The sequence below is a fragment of the Penicilliopsis zonata genome (genome assembly GCF_001890105.1).
Source record: "Penicilliopsis zonata CBS 506.65 unplaced genomic scaffold ASPZOscaffold_6, whole genome shotgun sequence".
In the NCBI taxonomy this organism is placed as follows: domain Eukaryota; kingdom Fungi; phylum Ascomycota; class Eurotiomycetes; order Eurotiales; family Aspergillaceae; genus Penicilliopsis; species Penicilliopsis zonata.
In genome coordinates, this window is record NW_019208916.1 from 1197758 (window position 1) to 1217009 (window position 19252).

The 19252-nt window shown below is 50.1% G+C and overlaps 9 protein-coding genes and 1 non-coding gene across 10 annotated transcripts; 2 read left to right on the forward strand and 8 right to left on the reverse strand.

Annotated features, from left to right (window-relative positions):
* Window positions 1-2934: 2934 nt before the first annotated feature.
* ASPZODRAFT_132244 (hypothetical protein) lies at window positions 2935-3367 on the reverse strand. Its single transcript, XM_022722971.1, has one exon. It carries the CDS (start codon window positions 3353-3355, stop codon window positions 3188-3190), a length of 168 nt encoding a protein of 55 aa, XP_022581772.1. The 5' UTR covers window positions 3356-3367; the 3' UTR covers window positions 2935-3187.
* A 1369-nt stretch (window positions 3368-4736) lies between these two features.
* Window positions 4737-8113, forward strand: ASPZODRAFT_1932863 (hypothetical protein). The gene is made up of 2 exons (XM_022727379.1): window positions 4737-5258; window positions 5354-8113. The coding sequence occupies exons 1-2, from the start codon at window positions 5199-5201 to the stop codon at window positions 7934-7936; spliced, it is 2643 nt and encodes an 880-aa protein (XP_022581773.1). The 5' UTR covers window positions 4737-5198; the 3' UTR covers window positions 7937-8113.
* ASPZODRAFT_1932415 (hypothetical protein) lies at window positions 7974-9500 on the reverse strand. Its single transcript, XM_022727377.1, has 2 exons — window positions 9357-9500; window positions 7974-9296 (listed from the first exon to the last, which is right to left on the reverse strand). The coding sequence occupies exons 1-2, from the start codon at window positions 9379-9381 to the stop codon at window positions 8011-8013; spliced, it is 1311 nt and encodes a 436-aa protein (XP_022581774.1). The 5' UTR covers window positions 9382-9500; the 3' UTR covers window positions 7974-8010.
* Window positions 9501-9706: 206 nt separating this feature from the next.
* Window positions 9707-10429, reverse strand: ASPZODRAFT_142011 (hypothetical protein; the record flags this gene model as incomplete). The annotated part of the gene is made up of 1 exon (XM_022724806.1): window positions 9707-10429. One exon carries the CDS (start codon window positions 10427-10429, stop codon window positions 9707-9709), a length of 723 nt encoding a protein of 240 aa, XP_022581775.1.
* Window positions 10430-10754: 325 nt separating this feature from the next.
* Window positions 10755-10842, reverse strand: ASPZODRAFT_t72. The gene has a single exon. It is a non-coding gene; the product is annotated as a tRNA-Val (tRNA).
* A 346-nt stretch (window positions 10843-11188) lies between these two features.
* On the reverse strand, window positions 11189-12063 carry ASPZODRAFT_1932937 (hypothetical protein). The gene is made up of 2 exons (XM_022727380.1): window positions 11430-12063; window positions 11189-11385 (listed from the first exon to the last, which is right to left on the reverse strand). Exon 1 carries the CDS (start codon window positions 11878-11880, stop codon window positions 11449-11451), a length of 432 nt encoding a protein of 143 aa, XP_022581776.1. The 5' UTR covers window positions 11881-12063; the 3' UTR covers window positions 11189-11385; window positions 11430-11448.
* Window positions 12064-13558: 1495 nt separating this feature from the next.
* On the forward strand, window positions 13559-13909 carry ASPZODRAFT_15947 (hypothetical protein; the record flags this gene model as incomplete). The annotated part of the gene is made up of 1 exon (XM_022726410.1): window positions 13559-13909. The coding sequence occupies one exon, from the start codon at window positions 13559-13561 to the stop codon at window positions 13907-13909; it is 351 nt and encodes a 116-aa protein (XP_022581777.1).
* Window positions 13910-13991: 82 nt separating this feature from the next.
* On the reverse strand, window positions 13992-15096 carry ASPZODRAFT_1932953 (hypothetical protein). The gene is made up of 2 exons (XM_022727381.1): window positions 15056-15096; window positions 13992-15004 (listed from the first exon to the last, which is right to left on the reverse strand). Exon 2 carries the CDS (start codon window positions 14716-14718, stop codon window positions 14074-14076), a length of 645 nt encoding a protein of 214 aa, XP_022581778.1. The 5' UTR covers window positions 14719-15004; window positions 15056-15096; the 3' UTR covers window positions 13992-14073.
* A 181-nt stretch (window positions 15097-15277) lies between these two features.
* ASPZODRAFT_159185 (hypothetical protein) lies at window positions 15278-16354 on the reverse strand. The gene is made up of 2 exons (XM_022726385.1): window positions 15582-16354; window positions 15278-15507 (listed from the first exon to the last, which is right to left on the reverse strand). Exons 1-2 carry the CDS (start codon window positions 16009-16011, stop codon window positions 15419-15421), a joined length of 519 nt encoding a protein of 172 aa, XP_022581779.1. The 5' UTR covers window positions 16012-16354; the 3' UTR covers window positions 15278-15418.
* ASPZODRAFT_1933593 (hypothetical protein) lies at window positions 16156-17120 on the reverse strand. Its single transcript, XM_022727384.1, has 3 exons — window positions 16522-17120; window positions 16317-16465; window positions 16156-16245 (listed from the first exon to the last, which is right to left on the reverse strand). Exons 1-2 carry the CDS (start codon window positions 16875-16877, stop codon window positions 16372-16374), a joined length of 450 nt encoding a protein of 149 aa, XP_022581780.1. The 5' UTR covers window positions 16878-17120; the 3' UTR covers window positions 16156-16245; window positions 16317-16371.
* Window positions 17121-19252: the final 2132 nt, after the last annotated feature.

The window sequence follows — 19252 nt, forward strand, 5'->3', positions numbered from 1 at the left end:
GGGGGAGAGAGGGAGGAGGAAGATGGGAGGAAAGAAGTGGGCGGGAACGAGGTGATTCTGCCGGATTCGGAAGGCACGAAGTGGCAACAGTGGAACGGGAGAGACAAAGAACGAGACGATAAAAAAGGAGAGAAGAGGCTTACCTGCTGAAGAAAACATTTAGAAGAGGAAGAAATTGAAGGAAGATTAGGAGAGAGAACAATTTATTTAGAAGGTTGACTGGAGAGATAAATATAAAAAAGAAAGAAAAAAGGGAAGAGAAGGGAATAATAACAGGGAGGCGACTATGTTTTAAAATCACAGTTAGAGATAGAATAATAGATGATAGGTGATGGCGGGAGTGGAGCCCAGTAAGGCGATCTCCAGATGGTGTGTGGAATAGAAATTAATGAGATATAGTTACCTAGCAGTACTAAGTATACCGATAACTAGTAGGAATGGATAACCCTGTCGTCGTCTCCCACCAAGACCAAGTACCAAGTACCTGTTATTGCTGATAGTGGCGGGACTCTCGGCACAGAGTCTGGAAGGAAAAAGTCAAACCGGGTGGGTCGATTTGGTCTTTTGTCCTGTGCGCTCGGCCGGGGGGTGGTCGAGGCCTCCGACACGAGATGTTTCCGGGGTGTCCGTTTGATTATTATTGATAAGGAAGAATTAAATGAAAATAACCTTTGGAAAGGTTACACTCTATAGACTGAAGATGGCAGTCAACTACCTAATTATATCGGATCTCTATAGACACAGATTAGTAGTAGTAACTACTAGTCTGTATCACCATAGTAGGAAGGAGTAACTCATTAGCAGTGAAAAAAGGATGCTGAGGTCATCGAATCCTTTTAACTAGTTAGACAATACAGTACTACAATGTTCATGCCAACTTGTAAGTTGGCAGGTGGTTCCCTGTTTTGCCTCGACCCCCTTTCCCCAGCATTTCTGCAGTGCACGCAAGTCAGTGCGCGCTTATCAGCGTAGGGAGGATATACGAGTGTAGCTACCTGGGTAGGTATCTCCTAAGTACCTGGTACATAGCTCGTTACCAAGGTACTCCGGGTGACCTGTTGCTGAGGTACTCCATAGTGACCGTATACTACCTTACTGTACAAAGTTTGATATGAACTTTACTCAGGCCAGAGATATGCTTCTAATGAGGAATTATAGAGTTCTACATGTAATTAGGTAGATACCCATAGAGATATAAGCAGTCGGTACTCAAATCTGTCATATGGCACCATTGAATTCTTCATTAGTGTTATCTGATGCCATCTAAAGATGGAGTACATCATTCTTAGTTATCGAGAGTGGTCAGATGATGACGTCATACATGACTCTTTCTCGCTTCCTACTCCTTAGTTGGTTACAGAGTAAGTCTAGGTATCTATGGAGTACATTAGTTATGTCACTCCCGTGTACTACTCCTGAGTTAATGTAGGTGTATGTACAGTGATGGAGTACTAGTACTAGTTGGTACTTACTACTGCATACTCTGTATGGTGTGCTTACAGAGTATGAAGTATAGTTAGTGAACTACTACATACCCAGGTAGGTACCACCTATGTAGTACATGCTTACAGATTACAATTCTCATACATTAGTCGAGTCAACCGTTCGTACCACAGCCCATGTTCCACTCCCATATCGCCCCACTGCCAGGAAGCTGCCTTGGAAGTTGGCTTGCAGCTATTCCCACTCCCACGCCCCCGACCGGTCTAGCCACCGCTTCCGGGCCCAATCAACGCCTGTAGACAGACATTGTGCCGTTATTTTGTGCATTGCGCTTAAGGAGTGGTAGGGACTAAGAGGTTCCTAAGACGCACTACACAGCCCTGAGATTGAAATTATTAGCAGTAGTAGTAAGCAGTATACTAGGAGGTAGTTAGTACTCATATCACTATAGTTATATTACTATAGCTAGTTATATTACTATATAACTATCACTTCAGTCATATCACTATAGTTATATCACTATAGTAATAACTACTATGTATATATACTACATAGTATAGGTAATTAAACACTTTGATATCAAGATTTGCCACTGATGCCGACAGCAAGGGACAGAGCAAGTTATTAGGTAATGTAGAGTCCATACGCTGTTGAAGGATAGGAGGACTGTACTCCGGAGTCCCGTAATAATAATGTCTTTTCAGCACCTACCTCCGTGGAAAACTTCAAACTTCTCCAGTACATACATCCATCTCCAAATTGAAGCAATCAAGTACAGAAACCATATACTACTAACTATACTACAGCATGCAGTAAATCTCCTACCCCATATTTCAATAGATTGGATGCTAGACCTAGATTCCGTCGATCCCGTCCAAGCGCTCGTGGCGGTTTAGACTTTTTCTCCGATACGGCGTGTTAGTAGCGGTCAGAGGTGGTACAAAGGTAGTAACTACCTAACTATGTAGTACTCTATGTAGTAAGTAGTCTTGTGGTGATTGATCAGAGATTTATTCAGATGATTATTATTAGACGGCAAGATCATCGCATCAATGATCTCCCTTGATAAGCTTGAACGACCATCAACTCCTGTCTTGAAGTAAATACCACCTACCTTAATAGTAGGTACCCTGTGCTCTTCTCTTCTTCTTTCTCTGTACCTCTCTCTCTATGGCGGTCTGTGCTCGATCACACCGAGTACTCTGTACTTCATATGAGGTGCATATGAGATACCTAGTGCCTTCCCTAGTGGAAGGCAAGTAAGTGGCTTGGTCCACGGTACTGGAGTCGGTTCTACACTTCGGCTTCCTATTGTAGAACACCTCCTATTGTTTAGCGCCCACTACTGCTAAATTAATTAATAGGATAGCCAGATGGAGTAATCCGACGCTCGTCTGTAACGCAACGCAAAAGTTGGCGCAAGTCAAAATATCTCCTCTGCACATCGCGGATCCACCGGATTCAGCCTTGGAACAAATCACACCCATGTCTTTTTCCTCCCTGTCTTTTTCCTCCCTGTCTTTCCTCCCTGTCTTTCCTCCCTGTCTTTCCTCCCTGTCTTTTCTCCCTGTCTTTTCCCTCCCTGTTTATCAGCACTGAGCACGGTCAAGTGGGGATTAAACACCGCCGCCTGCATCCTTGACCGGGGGGTTATACGGACAACTTACTACTGGCTGGTAATATCATCTCCTCTGGATACTACATAGTATCAGAAAACGCTCAGACTCAATTCTCTAACCTCCACCTACACCTTTTCCTCTCCTCTCCGCCTCTCCTTCTCCATACCGCTACTGCTGCTGCTGCTGCTGCTGCTGCTGCCGCCGCCGCCGCTACCAACTGCACCGCACTGCACTGCTGCTCTCAGCCTCCGCTGTCGCTCTGATTGGCGACCGGGGGAAGAGGTTTCAGACATTCTGGCCTATTCCCAAGGTTCTCAGACCTCACTTCTTCTCTCACCGGGGGAGGGGGAGGGGGGGGGGGAGGATATTTGCCATCGCGTTCTGCGGCATTGATGATAACCGCTGCTCTTGTCATTTAATATTGACCTCTAACTCCCTTTCTGCAGATTTTCAAGGGCTCGGGCTTACGCGGAGCACAAGAGTACTACATAATATCCTTGTACCTCTTGTACAAACAATGATCCCTTCTCTTCTCTTCATGCTGCAATTCTCAACTGCGGGGTGCAGGTGCTCGGCCCTGTCCCCCGTACGGTGTCCGAGCGACCAAAGCAGCATGATTGAAGGTATATATTAAATAGATAGCATGTAGCTATGTAGTATAGACAGCTACAGCTCCTTGTCGCCAAGCGGTGGTGGCATTACCCCTCTCGAGGTACCAAGTGGCAACAGTCCACTTCCTATTAGCTAATGGAGGGTATGGAGTCTGTAGTAGTAGGTATCTATGGTAGTAGTTGATGTACAGACTTGGGCTACTAGACTTCTCGGTTATTCATGAACTGCATACCTACGGTTGTCGTACAATCTAGAATAACCATAACCACCTAGTCAGTTGGCTGGTTACACAAGCATGTATGTATCCCTGGATATAACTACTTATGTAGTGCTCCGTACATGTACAACGCCACCCCGTTCAACGGGAGCAAACGAATCCTATTTCAACCTGGCCTCTCCACCCTCTGGTTGGCCGTCGTGTTTGATATTCAGGATAAAAATACTACCCTTTTAAAGTTCCGTTCGGATCCAGATCATATGATTTCGGCTGAAAGACGGATGGGAATGAGTAGAAAGTACTGCGTATACAGGAGTATAGAATTATGCATTGCTCTATGCATTGATTCTGGTACTTCTGGTAGACTTCATACAGTATTCTAGACTTGATCTTTTCCATGTCGAGACACACTCTTGAGCTGTTTCTACCAGTGTCGGAGAGAGCTTCGTGTTCGGGTTTGTCGTCGATCCACGGTGGAGGGAGGGACCACGTCTAGACATCAGAGAACACTTTCTTAGCTTGAACCTGCCTGAATGAATTTTTTTCTTCGCTGCCAGGTTAAGACTCGGAGAATCAGAGACCAAGGAGGGGTGTTTGTTCAAGAAAAACCCGAATACGAAATGAGGTAGAGGGAGGAGTGAGAAAGACGTTACCGGCCAGGAGAGGAACAAGATCTCTTCACCCACTTTAGACTGTAGAGAATTCGGCTGTGTCTAGACTGGGGATCAAAGCAAATCTCAGACTTTTATGCCACCGAAAGCTCTGACTTGAGCTTGAGTCGACGGCTGGTTTATTGTAGATTTAGATCCAGTCATCCTGTTCTATCGCGATCGTCTTATAGAGATGCGTGTCAGTTCCACCAGGTAGATATGAGAGAAGAAATTACCTAGTCTCAAGAATCAAAAGATTTAATAGATGATACTAATCGAGTGGTCTTGGTGGATAGTAGTAGGATTGAGCATCTTCTATCGCCTTGAACCATGAAGTGGTTGCCTCACTGGATGCCCAAGGCACACTTCATTCTGTCTACTACCAACTACAAACCAGTACTCCGTAACTAGTACCTGACAGTGTATAATATTAATTCATACAGTTGACACCTTTATTCCATCATTATTGTTCTCTATTAGATTTTGCCAGGCTGATCCTACGATTCATCGAGGTTCTGCTGTTGTGGGGGAGTTATTTTGGGCCACAACCACAATTAATCTGATCCACGGGACTCGCTCTCCTCTATCTCTGGATCCCTGGATCGTCTGTTTACTTTCAGTCCCCCAGTCGATACATATTCTTTTCTTAACTATACTATGGCCTCCGCCCGTTCTGGCCCAGGGCTGGTGGACCTGGAGAAGGAGCTCGCCTGTTCGGTATGTCCGTGGTTAATCCCTTGCTGCATCTGCATATTCTAGAAGATTAAACAGAATAATTCTTTTTCGGCTCTTTGCTAACGTCACGTTGTCAGATTTGTACAGAACTCCTCTACCAACCGCTCACCCTCCTTGACTGCCTACACACCTTCTGCGGCTCGTGTCTGAAGGAATGGTTCGCCGCGCAGGCCTCGCGCCGTCCCTCCTCGTCCAGCTCGCGGCCTCGCTTCACCTGCCCCTCATGCCGAGCGATCGTCCGCGAGACACGCCCAAATGCCACCGTCACCACCCTGCTGGACATGTTCCTGGCTGCTAACCCGGACCGAACTAAACCGGAGAGCGAGAAGCAAGAAATCGCAGAGAAATACAAGCCCGGCGACTCGGTGTTTCCACCGGCAAGACAGCAGCAGGCGGAGGAGGAGGATGACAGCTCCAGCGGGTCGGATGAGGATGACGACGGGGAGGATCAACGGTTACTACGTGAGGTCCAGGAGCTGAGTCTTCGGGAGACTCGCGCGCAGGCCGGACATACGGCAGCAGCGGGTCATCGTGGGGGACTGTCGTCGAGAACCCGCCCGACCGAGAGCGCGGATGAAGATGATCGTTATCGCCGGCGACGAAGGGAGGCTGCCCAGCCGCAGCGGGCAACGCAGGCAGTTGCATCGACGAACCATCATCTGGACTCATCTGGCCGCGCCAGGCGAGTCGAACATCAGTCCAGTCTCCGGTCACTACTCAGCCTGTCCGACGCGGAGAGCATGGAAGAAGAAATCCTCCGCCAGATCGTCGAGGAGGGCCTGCTGGACGGGATCGATCTGGATAATCTGGAACCTGGGCAGGAGGAAGAGCTCAGCGAACGCATCGCGGACGCGTATCGCCGGAGACACCGGCTGCAGTCGCGGCCGCAACAGCAGCTACAGCGAAGACCGGAGGAGCCTGAGACGACAACAACTACAACTACAGCCACGACCCCGTCGTCGCAGGAGAGGAGACGCCCGCGTGCGAGGTCGCAGTCCGCACAGAGAACCACCACCATGACGGCACCGCCGAGCGCTACGCCACGAGAATCCACGCGAAATAACAACCCGCCGGTTTCGCGGCCACATCTATTGGAACCCCTCTCAGCACCAGCCCCCGGTGAACCAGGCCACCGCCGACGGCTATCAGACCAAGGAACCAGACGACGCAGGACGTCTCCAACGCCGTACAGCCAGGCATCTACGTCGGAGGTCGTGCTGCGGCCCGCTGCCAGGTCGGCAAGCGATATCTCTGCGGAGCGTCCTCGCAGCTCGCAGGCGGGGAGCAGGTTAAGGACGAGAGACACGTCAATAATCACGAACCGCCCGCCGACGGGCTCGGCCATCTCTTCCTCCTCCTCCTCGCAGACCCTGCAGATGGGGCCACCGCCAGCTAGCCCTCTTGTGCCCCCGAACAACAATCTCCGCGCGACGGGCCGCTCTCGACCCTCTTCGGCATCCCGGTCAGATGTAACACAGCAGCCTTCCACGCCCACACTATATCCGGAGCCGTCTATTGTGTGTGATGGATGTGGGAAGCAGGACATCCAGTACGAGCCCTACCGACAATGCACGAGATGTAAAGACGGGAACTTTCATCTGTGTCTACGCTGCTACCGTCTCGGCCGAGGCTGTCTGAACTGGGCCGGGTTCCGGGCGTCGGCCAAGGTAGCCGGGAAGGAAATCTCCGCGACGGCCGACGATGGGTCGGCAGCACACATCCTGGCGTCGTTCAAGTACCGGCGGCCGCGAGACCGGGCTCAACGCGTGAATACCAACGAGGATCATCGCCAACAGACGATGACCGGCGACAACCCCGCGCGCCGACTGCAGCGCGGTCTCTTCTGCGACATCTGCCATGCGCACGCGAGCAGCCGCCTCTGGCAATGCGACGAGTGCAACGAGGGCGACTGGGGGTTCTGCACGCGCTGCGTGAACCAGGGTCGACACTGCACGCACCCCTTGCTCCCCATCTCTGAAGAGCAGCAGCATTACCGCGCGGAATCCATATCCGACAAATGCGCCATCTGCGCGTGCGCCATCTCGCCATCCATGTCTCGCTTCCACTGTTTCGAATGCAACGCGGGCGATTACGACGTCTGCACCAACTGCTACCTCAAGCTCGGCGCCACCAACAAGATCAGCAAGGAAAACGGATATAACGGGTGGCGGCGGTGTCTCAAGGGCCACCGCATGGTAGTCGTGGGATTCGACACACACACCTCGCCGCCGCGACGAATCATTCTGCGTGACCTCGTAGGCGGGCGTGCCTTGAAAGAGGTTGATAATGGAGCTTCGGATTCGGGAAGCACTCCTTCTACTACAGGCGACTGGAGCTGGAAAGAAGGTAGCGAGCGACGGAAAAAGGCATCCCGGGTTCGCAATCACCAATGGGAACATAAACAATCCCCATCCTCGACACCCACAGATACAGTTCCAGGGCTGGGGCTGCTGGCCCCAGCCCCGGCGGTGGGATTACTCGTCCACGCGCGCTGGGCGTGGCTCCCCGACGACGGGGTGACGGATGAGCTGCTCTTCCCTCGCGGGGCGGAGATCAGCGAGGTGGAAAACGTCAACGACGATTGGTTCTGGGGGTGGTATGCTGGGGTTTCCGGACTGTTTCCTGGCGCGCATACCGTTATATTAGGTGATATGGCATAACATAAACATTAATATTAACACATAACACATAAACTATAACTAAGTACCTAGGTATACAAAAAATGTACTCCGTACTAGTAAGTAAGTAGAGCAATAAGTAAACGCTGGTAATCACCCGAGGTCTCCCCCCTCACTCTATCAACAAGGTCAGTCTTATATTTCGCGCGATACGCGGCCTTGACCCGCTCGCAATGCTGGCGGTCCCAATGCACACGGACCACGCGGGAGACGAGCATGTCGTCGTGCGTCCCCATGCCACGCATGCAGTCTTCCAACCCGTCCGCGTCGCGGAGGGCCCGGTCCATCGCCGTGCGGAGCATGTACAGCAGGGCATCCTGCATGTGTCCCGAGAACTGTTTCTCGACATGTTTCTCCAGACTGGTATGGTAGAGGGAATGGAAGCAGTGGGCGATGGAGCGTAGCTCGGTGTCCGAGCTGCGGGCGAACACGCCGCACACTTCTGACACATCATTCACTATCCTTCCTGAGGTGGCGTTGTGGATGGCGCGTGCCTCGCGGTCTATCTCTGAAGGAGGAAGGGAGGGGTTGTTATTATTGAAGTACTCTTCATGTCTTTGAGCTTGGAGTACTGCGGCAAAGAGATCGCGCGTCTTGAAGGAGAGATCATCCGATACGTCGCGAAGAAGCGATCGGCCGTATTTCGCTTGATACCCGGTCTTGATGGCGTGGAGGTCTGCGTTGCTCCGGCCCAGGAGCACGTCGTTCAGCAGCCATTCCTTGGTGCCGATCCCTTGCACGGCCTCGCGCGCGGATACAATGTCCTGCTGTAACGGTCCCTCGAGGATCTCCAATAACCCGCGCCGGAAGTGTCCGCTCGTCTCGGATTTCACGTCTTGGTATAGATCGCGCCGGATATGCTGCGAGTACGTCGCCCGCACGGCGGCTACTTGTAACGGGTCGAGCGGCGCGAGAGTGCTGATCAGCGCTTTTTCGTCTGTCCCGAAGCCCTTCATCGCTTTGCGGAGGGCGTCGGCCTGTGGGCGGAAATCCCCTGGTGCAACTCGCCCGGGGATGTAGCCTAGCGAAGGCAGGGCGATCTGCTGTGGGGGGGGAGGCCCGTATTGTTGTTGCAGAGGTCCATATTGTTGTCCGGGATATCCGTATGGTCCGGAAGGCCCTGGACCAGGAGGATATCCTTGGTTACCAAACGGTTGAGGCGGCTGAGGCGGCTGAGGCGGTTGAGGGTATCCTTGTCTGGGAGGGCCGTAATAGCCGCCTGGAGAAGGCGATCCCCGTGCGTAGTGATCTTGAGGGGGGTAGTAGCCTTGCGACGGAGCTCCATATGGCTGCTGAGGGTATGGAGGGTAGTTTGGGTATCCTTGTTGAGGATAAGGAGGTTCTACCTCAGTTAGCTGGACGATACATACAGAGTATAGTATATATGCATGGTGCTACTCACGATTTGGGTATCCTTGATAAGACATGTCTGTTCTGTAGCTGTCTGTAGTTGGTAAGTTCAACAGGCAATGGCTGACTGACTGACAGAAACGTCCATAATATATCCAGCGCAAGGCAACTTGAATCCCTCATACTTTCGGATGTCTGTCTGCCTTAAGGCTGAGAGCGGGGCATTCAGAGTGGCGGTGCATACGAGCATGTGCCATGAATGGCCAATCCACGTTTATGTCGTATTGGGGCTTAGCATTATGACATGGGGAGTACAGGGAGCATTTCATAACGCCACTTGAGACTACTACATACTATTATGTTCATAAACATGACTTAAAATCAGTCTAGAAATTAATACAATCATCTCGTCTTCTTCTCCTCCGCGGTGACGAAAGTAGCTCGGAGCTCCTTGGCAGCCTCCCACAGGACCCAGAGGGGAATGAACACCCACAGCGTGTTGAAGAAGAAGAGGTAGAACCACAGATAAACCGGGTTCCCCGTTTCCAGCTGCGAGCTACCGGTCAACCACTCCGGGGCAAAGGTCATGAACCCCCCGTACAGCTCTGCTGTGGCCAGAGCCGGCGCCACAAGCCAGAGCCGGGCTTTCGCTGAGCCTCTCTCTGTGGCGGAGAAGCGCGTAGCACTCGAGCTCTTCCACAGGAGGTAGCAGACATACAGAGCTGCCGGACCGCCCAGAAACACCGTCAACAGTTCCAACGAGATGACCGTCACGTCGGCGCCGGCCCAGCGGTGGTCAGCTTTAGCATATTCCTGCCACAGACGGGCACTGGGCCCTTCCCCGTATGCAGCCCCGTACACACGATCCTTGTAGCCTAGAAAAAACGGCTCGCGACCGAACCCGGCGGGGAGGGTGGTAAAGCTGAAGAAGCATTCGTAGAGGAAGGAGCCCTCGATGAAGATGTGGGTGAGGGCGTCGTATGCGTGCCAGTAGAAGAGGAGGCGGTTGCGAGTGTGCGTGGAGGGGATCAGGGTCGTGCCCAGGCCGAACGCGATGGGCATTAGGGATAGAGCGAAGGCGATGCACAGCGCTGTTGGCGCGTCGAGGGTGAATGGGACAGACATATTAAAAATTATAAGGATTCTACCTCGCAGGTAATTAGACAATTAGTAGAATTGCAGGACTTGCATGCCATGAAGAAGAAGAAAAGTCTGGTGTAAGTGACAACTAGTTGAAGTGTTGGCGGTACTCCGTATTATTATTGACTCGGCAGTGTCGATCCACCCCTGAACTGGTCATAGAGTGATGTAGTACAACATGCATCCTCATAGCTCTGATGACCTACAGAGTATAGATGATGATCTAAATGATTTGCAGCTTTCACCAAGTCAGTTTAAAAGAAAAGGAAAAAAAAAAAGTACAACGTGTTTCCACTACGTGGAAAAAAAGTAGTCACGCCCGGGATCGAACCGGGAACCTTCTCGGAAGTTGTGTTCAGCTTGTGAACGAGAAATCATAACCATTAGACCACGTGACTGAACATCGCTAACCAGTAGGTTACTGGTGGCGGTTAAAAATAGGTTTAATTTAAAGCCTATTGATCATAAACGTAAATCTGCACAAAATAGGAAGTCTATTGTTTGGGTCGTCGAATTGCCTCGAGAATAGCTCTAGCACCGTTGGTAAGTGCAGTTTCAATACTTCGTTCCACTCAGGTACGGTATTTTCAGGGTTAAATGAAAGTATCTATTCTAGAACTAGTATTATGAAATCATCCGTATCATCATTAATTATGCCAGCATAATCGAAATTCATAAGCCCATAAACCCAGCTGTGACATAGCACAGAAGACGTTGTAGAAGAATTAAGATCGTCGAATAAACATTCAAGCGCTTTAGAAGCCGAACGGCTAGCCGCAGCGTTGCATTCAGGCAGATCAACAGGTATGAACGGAGAATTCGACGATCATTGGTCTCCGAGCGCATGTCCGCGACAAGTCCAGTTGATCTGACGCAAGCAGTGAGACAGGTAGTTTCCTCGACATCGAGAAACACTGTCAACCGCAGAGCCATCTGTCGTTCTGATAATGTTGGTCAGAAGGTAGGTAGGCTGTTAATGAAAGGCCAGTCCTAGACTAGCAGGCTCAGCTAGCTTGATGGTGATGACGGAGCTTGTCTACGCCATCACGCACGGTGTCGCGCAGACTGAACCCGCCAAAGAGCCAGTCATTCGAGTGCCGGCCACAGTGCTGCACAGTCCCGCTGTAGCGACGCCAGTCGTCTGCGTTCCGTCTGTGGGTGGTATCGCGCTTGTTGGGGCCCAGTGCCGGCCGTTGCGGGCTGGTGGGTGAATCGGATATCATCGTGGTGGAGGCTGCGACGCGGGAGGAATCGTCAGCTGATGAGTGAATGGTTTTGGCCGCGAGGTTGGGTCGTGAGCGGAAGAATGATAGAGGTCTCGAGGATTTATTGTGGGTGCGGCTTGAATCTTCCTGGGAAGAGAGCGTAGAGGAGGTGGAGGTGTGGGAGAGAAAGCGCTCGGGGGGGGAATCCACAGAGTCACGAGTATGCTTCATTTGAGAGCGGTAGTAGTGCAGAAGTGGGTAGTGTAGTAGTTAGGTAGTAGTATAGTATTGTAGTAGTGTAGTGTAGTAGTGTACAGTGTAGTAGCTATGACTGAAGAAAGTGAAGCAGATATTATTTATATTCTTCCCCTCCTGTGACTCTCCCTCTGCCCTACAGGGTGAAAATGGAGCCGCGGGAGCATGAGCGATGACACAAGAGTCAATTCAGCCAATCAACATGTGCCAACGCGCCCCGAGTTCCTCTCTACAGGGTTTAGCGTGCAGTCGGTGAGGAATGGAAGCTGATACGGGACTTGGGCTGCTCTGGACCAATCACAGACAGCCAAGACTCGCCCGTCCAAATAGTCAGCCTCGGATTCACCGCTGACTTGAGGGGTTTCTTATCAGTAGAGAACACTTGCTGTTACACAAAACGCATCTAGATTGTTGTTGTCGGGTTCGAGAAGGGTTCGGTGAATTCTTGTCTGGAATGGAGGCACTCCGGACGCCTTATGACTAGAACATATAATTGTTGCCTACGGAGAACTCCGTAGTCGTCTTCGTACGATGACGAATACTTGATCATCGGAGGTACGAATAGCCAAGAATTAGGCCTAAGATAAGTACTCCGTAACTATGGAGTATACTCCGTAGGTACTACCTAAGTAGGGCGATTTACATACTAGTGGACTACCCACTTACTATTTGTCAAGACAGGCGGGACATTCCAGTATCCAATAAAAGCCGTTAAAATGCTTCTAGTGGCATTCTGGAAGGTCAGTTCTTTATCATCAGTACTCCATAGTTAGTACACTACTACATATAAGAGTAAAGTACTCCGTAGGATGTAATTTTGTATGCCCTGTTTTGGCCCCATCGGAGTCCGTCAGCCCTACTCAGTATGTTTACTCAACATAGCACAGACATATAATTAAAGTATCATTTATAGGAGACAGAGTCAGAGTAGCTATTCTAAGTTAATGAAATAATTACATCTAAATGCTTTATCAAGTTTACAGCTATCTATAAGGTATTCATCACAGTTGCAAATGCTCATCCTGTGCCGATATCCGGTCTTATTTAAATCGACGCCCCACGAATACTCCGCATGACATCAGCTCAAGCCAACTTTGCTCCACGCCAAGAATGCCGAAATAATAGCGAGATTTAATGGTTCAATAAGTAGACCTGCTGAATGAGTTTCAGAAGCATACCTAAGTATTTAACGGTCCATCTCTATATACAACTAGCAACCATCTATAACTAGCATTTACCCGCTGGACCTTGATGGTCGACCTGCCTCAAGTGATAGGATAATCCTTGTACAGAACTAGGTATTGTATTAGATATCTTCTGCTGGGAGATGTTACCTAGCGTCACCGAGCTTGCCTTTTTTTCTATCGCCTCGCCGCGTCTCTCAGATAACTTCACCATCCATCATCTTATACTTGTAGTTACTCAGGTGATTATTCAGACCGTGAGCTAATCCACTATGGCTTAGCCCAGCAGATCACGATTGCAGTGGGTGCATACGAGCCAATAGGATGACATGACTTTTCCCCGGGACATCCTTGGCGCTGGTTTATACCTCTTTTGACCTATGACAGGTGACTCTCATCATAGCATAATAAGGAAGGAGCGAGGAAGGCCAGGGGGCTTATATATGAGTGATTCTGCAGTAAATAATCAAATGTGCAAGCAGAACTATAAGTTGAACGAGGGACGTACCTCGAGTGAGAACGCCATCGCTCTCTGTGCCACCTGCCACGACTGGCTCGACTATGACCTCAATTACTTCCTGGAGTTCAAGAGGGAAGACCGCGTACGAAGACGTCTGGCATCATGGAATGGGGAGATCAATTTGCGGCAGACTCTATCAGCCTGTTTTCCTTCGGAAGCATATCGCCTCACTCTCCTCCCTCGACATCACGCAGGCCGTTCGTTACCTGCGCGAATGGCGGAGATGCAGCGCTTCGGGCCCCTGTTGCAGGATAGGGAAGGGTATTCCTGTCAGAGAATTTGTTTTGCTTCAGAGCTCTAGTTTTGTTTCAGCTCTTATTTTAGCCTATTTATAATGTTGATATGAATACTAGTAAAGATACCACCAGGAACTGATCATCATAGTTTACATGATCTATTACTCTGTATTAGAACGAGTGATTAGTACTGAACCAAGAGAAAACAAGAGAAAAAATAATGATACTATCACCCTTCCTCCACCAAAGTAAAGAGACTCGCACTCGGCTCTTTCCACGACCGTGGCTGCTCAGAGTGACATCGTCGATGCCATCTTCCCCCGGGCACAAGCAGCATGTCATCGTCAAGGTCGAGCACGGCCATCTGTTTTGCTTGTGCTTGTGTATGGGACTCCACCCAATATGAAATAACCACTTTATTATCATTATCATTATTCTTGTCGCTGTTCATGTTGTTGTATCCTCCCTCCGAACCCATGCTAGGCAGCACGAAAAGAGACCGTGCCTTCTCGAGCGGTGGGCGAATCATCCGCCGTAGCACTGCGCCGGGGGACTCGCTGGCTTCTGTGATTGTCGAGACAACCTGAGAGGATTTCTCTTCCTTTCCTGTGTTCGGCCAGAGACGGTGGTGATGGTGATGGTGGTGGGATCGAGCTGTTTTCGAGCGGTCGATGCCTGCCGATACGGCGTCGTCTTCGTGATCGAACAGAGTTGCCGCGAGGACTGGGTTAGAGAACGGAGAGTGCGAAACGAGCTGTTCTTTGTTTCTGACTCCTTGCTTGGGGGGTCCTGGATCTGTAGAGACCCGTGGGTCACCACAGTACGGCCAGGAGTATCGTCTGGAGTGAAAGAGAGGCATGGTATCCAAGACCATAACGTGTGAGACTTCAAGGCCAGCTGGAAAAGAAAGGAAATACAATATATAAACAGACCAAGCAGGCAGCCGGGCCCGGGCAACAGCTGGGCACAAAAAGAGCCTCGAGGAAAAAGGGTGAGAGGAACAGTACCTCCCATGTATTCCTGTTCCTTCTGCCTGACAAGGCGTCAGACTCGTTTATTTAGTTCCATTTGAAGTCTCCAGCGCTCTTTTGCACGAGGTCATGCGACCCCCACGCGCCGGGCGCACGCGAGGACAGAGAATGACGCCAGTTTCCAGATGACTGACACTTTATCAGAATGATGGATGAGTCAGATGAAGGGAGTCAACTGACTGGAGATGAGTATGATTAATAAACATAATCCTTATTCTAATAATAGATAGTTAAATAGATAGAATATTAGTTGGTGTAGATAATTTATATAGGATAATCAATGGAAGCATAGAATTGCTTACTTTATAAATGAACACCCAGGTTCTAATAAATTTCAATTATGACGACATATAATTATATTTAAAAATACTCTTCATATAAAATCTATAATATTCATCTAATGATAACTAAAGTGAGTGATATATAACTAAAAGATTGACTATTACTTAAGTATAACTACTTGCAGCACCCGCGAGGGCAGTCTATATATTCTCCATCCCTAATCGTGTCTTGCCAGGCCTCGATTCCTCTTTCACCATCCCCTTATGCGTTCTGCCATCTTGTGATGTCTGCCGTCGTGATGTCGAGGTTCTCCGGTACGAGGCGCTGGAGTCTTCCTACCTCCACCGCAGCTTCAAGGGGAAATATTAACACAATGAATCGAGAATGAATCTAGGCAGTTGAGGTATGGGGAAAAAGAACTTACTCGGACGTTGCGTCCCCGCAGCAGCATGGACATTGATTACACCCGAATCCACGTACGTCTTCGTGACGACGCCATTCGCAGACGCGGCCCCCAGCATCACCCGAATGCGGTATCGACCGGGCTGTTGGATCGTCAGGCTGTTGAACCTAGCAAACCCGCTGATTGTATTCCCCTGGCGACTGCGTACACTGGACGTCAGCCCCCCGGACAGCCCTGGAGCAGAGGCAGACCCGGACTCGTTGCGGAGGGAGGCGTTGACAACCAGTTGCTGAATGGAACCGCCCGATGGATTGCCGACTGGTCGCACAGCAACGATCAATGGAAGTGTGAAGGGGGTTCGAGGGCGCACAGCGGCTGGGGGAGAGATTTCAAAGGAGAGACCGAATTCACGGCTGGAGGTGCCGCCGTTTGAACTGGTGGATTGAACCATTTCTAACTTTCTTATGTTTGGCACAGGTCGAGATATGAGATGGAATAAGATTAAATGATCTTGACTTGGATGCCTTGATGGAAATGAAAGCCGACTTTGGATGCTCGAATGCTATGAGGATTGGCGAGAAAGACATGACACAAACGTATCGTTTCTAGCTTCATATATAGAGCAAGTAGGCCGTGTTTCTTTTTCGATCTACCACCCGAAATGGATAGAAGTGAGATTCCCGCCCTGCTCGAGGCAAGAGAACAAACGGTGAGCCAAAAAACGGTCCTGGAATCGCCACCGAGAAGCAAAAGTACCTTGTATTTCTTTTTCTTTTTTTTTGATCCTTCAAGATCGAGTCTCGGGTGAAAGTTAATCGTGTGAGATTCGCGTGGGATCTCCGATCAGAGCTCCCTGACGTATTGGTGCCGTGATGTATTGATGCCAAATAATGGGACGATCGTGGCTGGTTTAGGCATCAGAGACCTGATAAAGCATTATCCATGCACATCATGATTATACAAAGGGAGTTTCTTGTCATTCACTAGGTGGAGTGTGTGAACAAGATATAGTTGGCGCCGGAGGAACCATGGAACGCCGGCATGAAGCAGAATGATCGACTGCTGTGAACCAATTCCCGGGAATCCAGATCGGAAGCTTATTGCAGATAACTTAAGTCCCAATGCAGGCCCCCCGGCCTGTCCATCTGCAAAGGAACCTCTCGGCAGAGCTCCCGTCGAACCTAATAGGGTGGAACTAGTAGAGCATAACCAAGGCGATGGGGCCAATATAGTTGTTTTAATTGCCGGTAAGCTCCTTGCATGTGTGACAAAATGGAAACCCAGTTTTCCCGTGCACCACGGGCTAGATGGACCCATTTTCAAGCCATGTTAGTACTATACAGGAACAGAAGGGCATCAAACCCTCTCCTGCGTCACGGTGACGAGCGAACCCCTAGGCAAGGTAAACAAGGCATGCCAGCTCTCCGGCCTCTAGCCTGGGATCGCACACGACCCCTAAGATCAAGATACAGGAGATACTCTGACGAGAATCCCTGGCGGTCAAAGAGAACACACCGTCGTCGCCGTCGCCGCCGTCGCCGCCGTCGTCGTCAGAACCCAGTCTGCCCACGCGTCTATGCACCGTCGGTGAACCTGTGGGTCAGATCGGGGTCCACTGTGAGAGCGCACACTGGTAGGGATCGAGGTTGTTCCAAGTGAGGCAGGCGACAGCACTTGTGGCTTGAATTTCGGGGCGACCGGCTGCTTCGCCACATATGGGCATTACTCCGTACACTAGCCACAGGGGATTCAGCCCCAGCCTCACCTTGCTGTCTGTCTGCCTATGCTTCTTGCTGATCAATAATGATCACCACGAGGATTCAGATCTCTTCTGCGCTTGGATCGGCAACCATTGGAAACCCCACTGCCGATCTGTCATCTCCACCATCGTACTTTTCTCGTGGTACTCCGTACGGAGAACGACGGAGTTCCCAGGTCTTGCGTACAGGGGCACAAGTAGCAATCGGATGGGCAAAATCAAGTCAGATTGGAACCTCGTTCCTTTCTTCCTTTGAGTTCCACACTGGGTGTGATGTCTTGAAGATGGCAGGGGCTAATTGGTTTCCCAAAGTGGCAACCGCCGATAGTAGGTCTCTCTATGTCCGCGGTGTCGCAGGGTTCCTTATTTCCGTGGACAAAAACCTCTATATGAGAGTCTAATTTTCAGTAAAGGATTGGTTCAGTGCATATCGCCGCAGAACGCCGTTCGACATTTGGTGGTGGCCATAGATTGGAGCAGCACGGTCTCAACCCCGGCACGCTTGTGCTGGTCCGGGCACGCGGGGGGTGAAGATCCAAGGGATTCCTGGCTGCAATTTGATTCGTCTATACCGTCATTGCTCTCACATATAGTTAGACAGTATACCCTATACTTTGGTAGCGAGAGTGGGAATTTTCTGGGAAAAGCGAGGATCCTCGTGTTTGGCCCAAATGGCAGGAAGTGTCTTGCCTGTCGATCGTTCGTCGATCTGCAGCACCAGCCTCAAGTGGCTGAAGTATGGCTGATCAGATTATGGCGGTGGCTAGTGACTGACTAATGGGCATCAGCCACAGGTCGCACGGACTGGGTCTCGATGCAACAAGCGGACGACCTCACAAGCGTGCCTACTCCCTACTTCGTTCACAATCCGACAAAAGCTCGCAAGTCCTACGTGGACACGGCTGCTATAGGCGGGTCAATATTCCCAAGTCGGTCTGACTGACGAGTCCTATGTCGATAGTCGAGACCTTGTACAACAGGGTGTTGGTCATCTCCAGCGAACTACTAGTGCTTTTTTTTTTTCGCACCAGGCTTCAGATCATTGACTCGGTACTGCCAGGGTGGTCAGGTATTATCACATGCTTACTCGCTTTGATAGGCATGACTGGGGCTTCTGATTTTTTTTTTAACCTGTTGACCTTGCAGGAGATGGTGCTTGACGACAGTGTGCGCCAGACAGGGACCGAGAGGACCTGGTTCGATTGCAATTGACCTGACACATAGCGTGACGGGTCCGATTTTCTATATTTGCCATCCCTTCTTCCATATTTCTAATTGGAAAATCAGAATGTAACACTGCACAGGGTGGTGATCTCGTCTTCCTTCCCCCCTCCCCGTTTAGACCTCGACCAACACTAGCAGATTACCCTTAGTTCGAGTTGATACGTCACCCTCTTTCAATGGAATAAGATGGAATGAGAGAGTCATGATCATGTAACCCAACTAGAAAGGCATCACCCTGCCTCTGCTGGTTGCTAGTCCACAAGGGCCAAGGGTTACCAGGGCCGCCAGTCTTTGAAAACATGATACTAAAGTACCCGATAATACTTGATATTCCGAGATACGCAACGATTGGTTGATTCGATAGAATCACTAGCTCAATTGACATATGCTACTGATTCGGTGCAGTCTGCTGGAGCTGCAGGCTTCCCAACTCGCCTCAGACGCATCCGCGATCAAACCAGATTCAATCTTGCAGGCGAGATCAGCAGACTGTCGTGAGTAGAACGGCGGTGGCAGAGCTGCACATGTTGTCTAGGATATTCAACTGAAGGAACTTGGTATTTATGCAGCCGGGGTTTGGAACAAACACCGTTTGATCATCTATTGGCTGAGAGACACGCTTTACTTCCTACTAATTGTGGGTAAATACACAGCATAAGCCATATGATCAGTCATAATGATGTCAAGTCTCCAAATTCTTGTCTGGAAA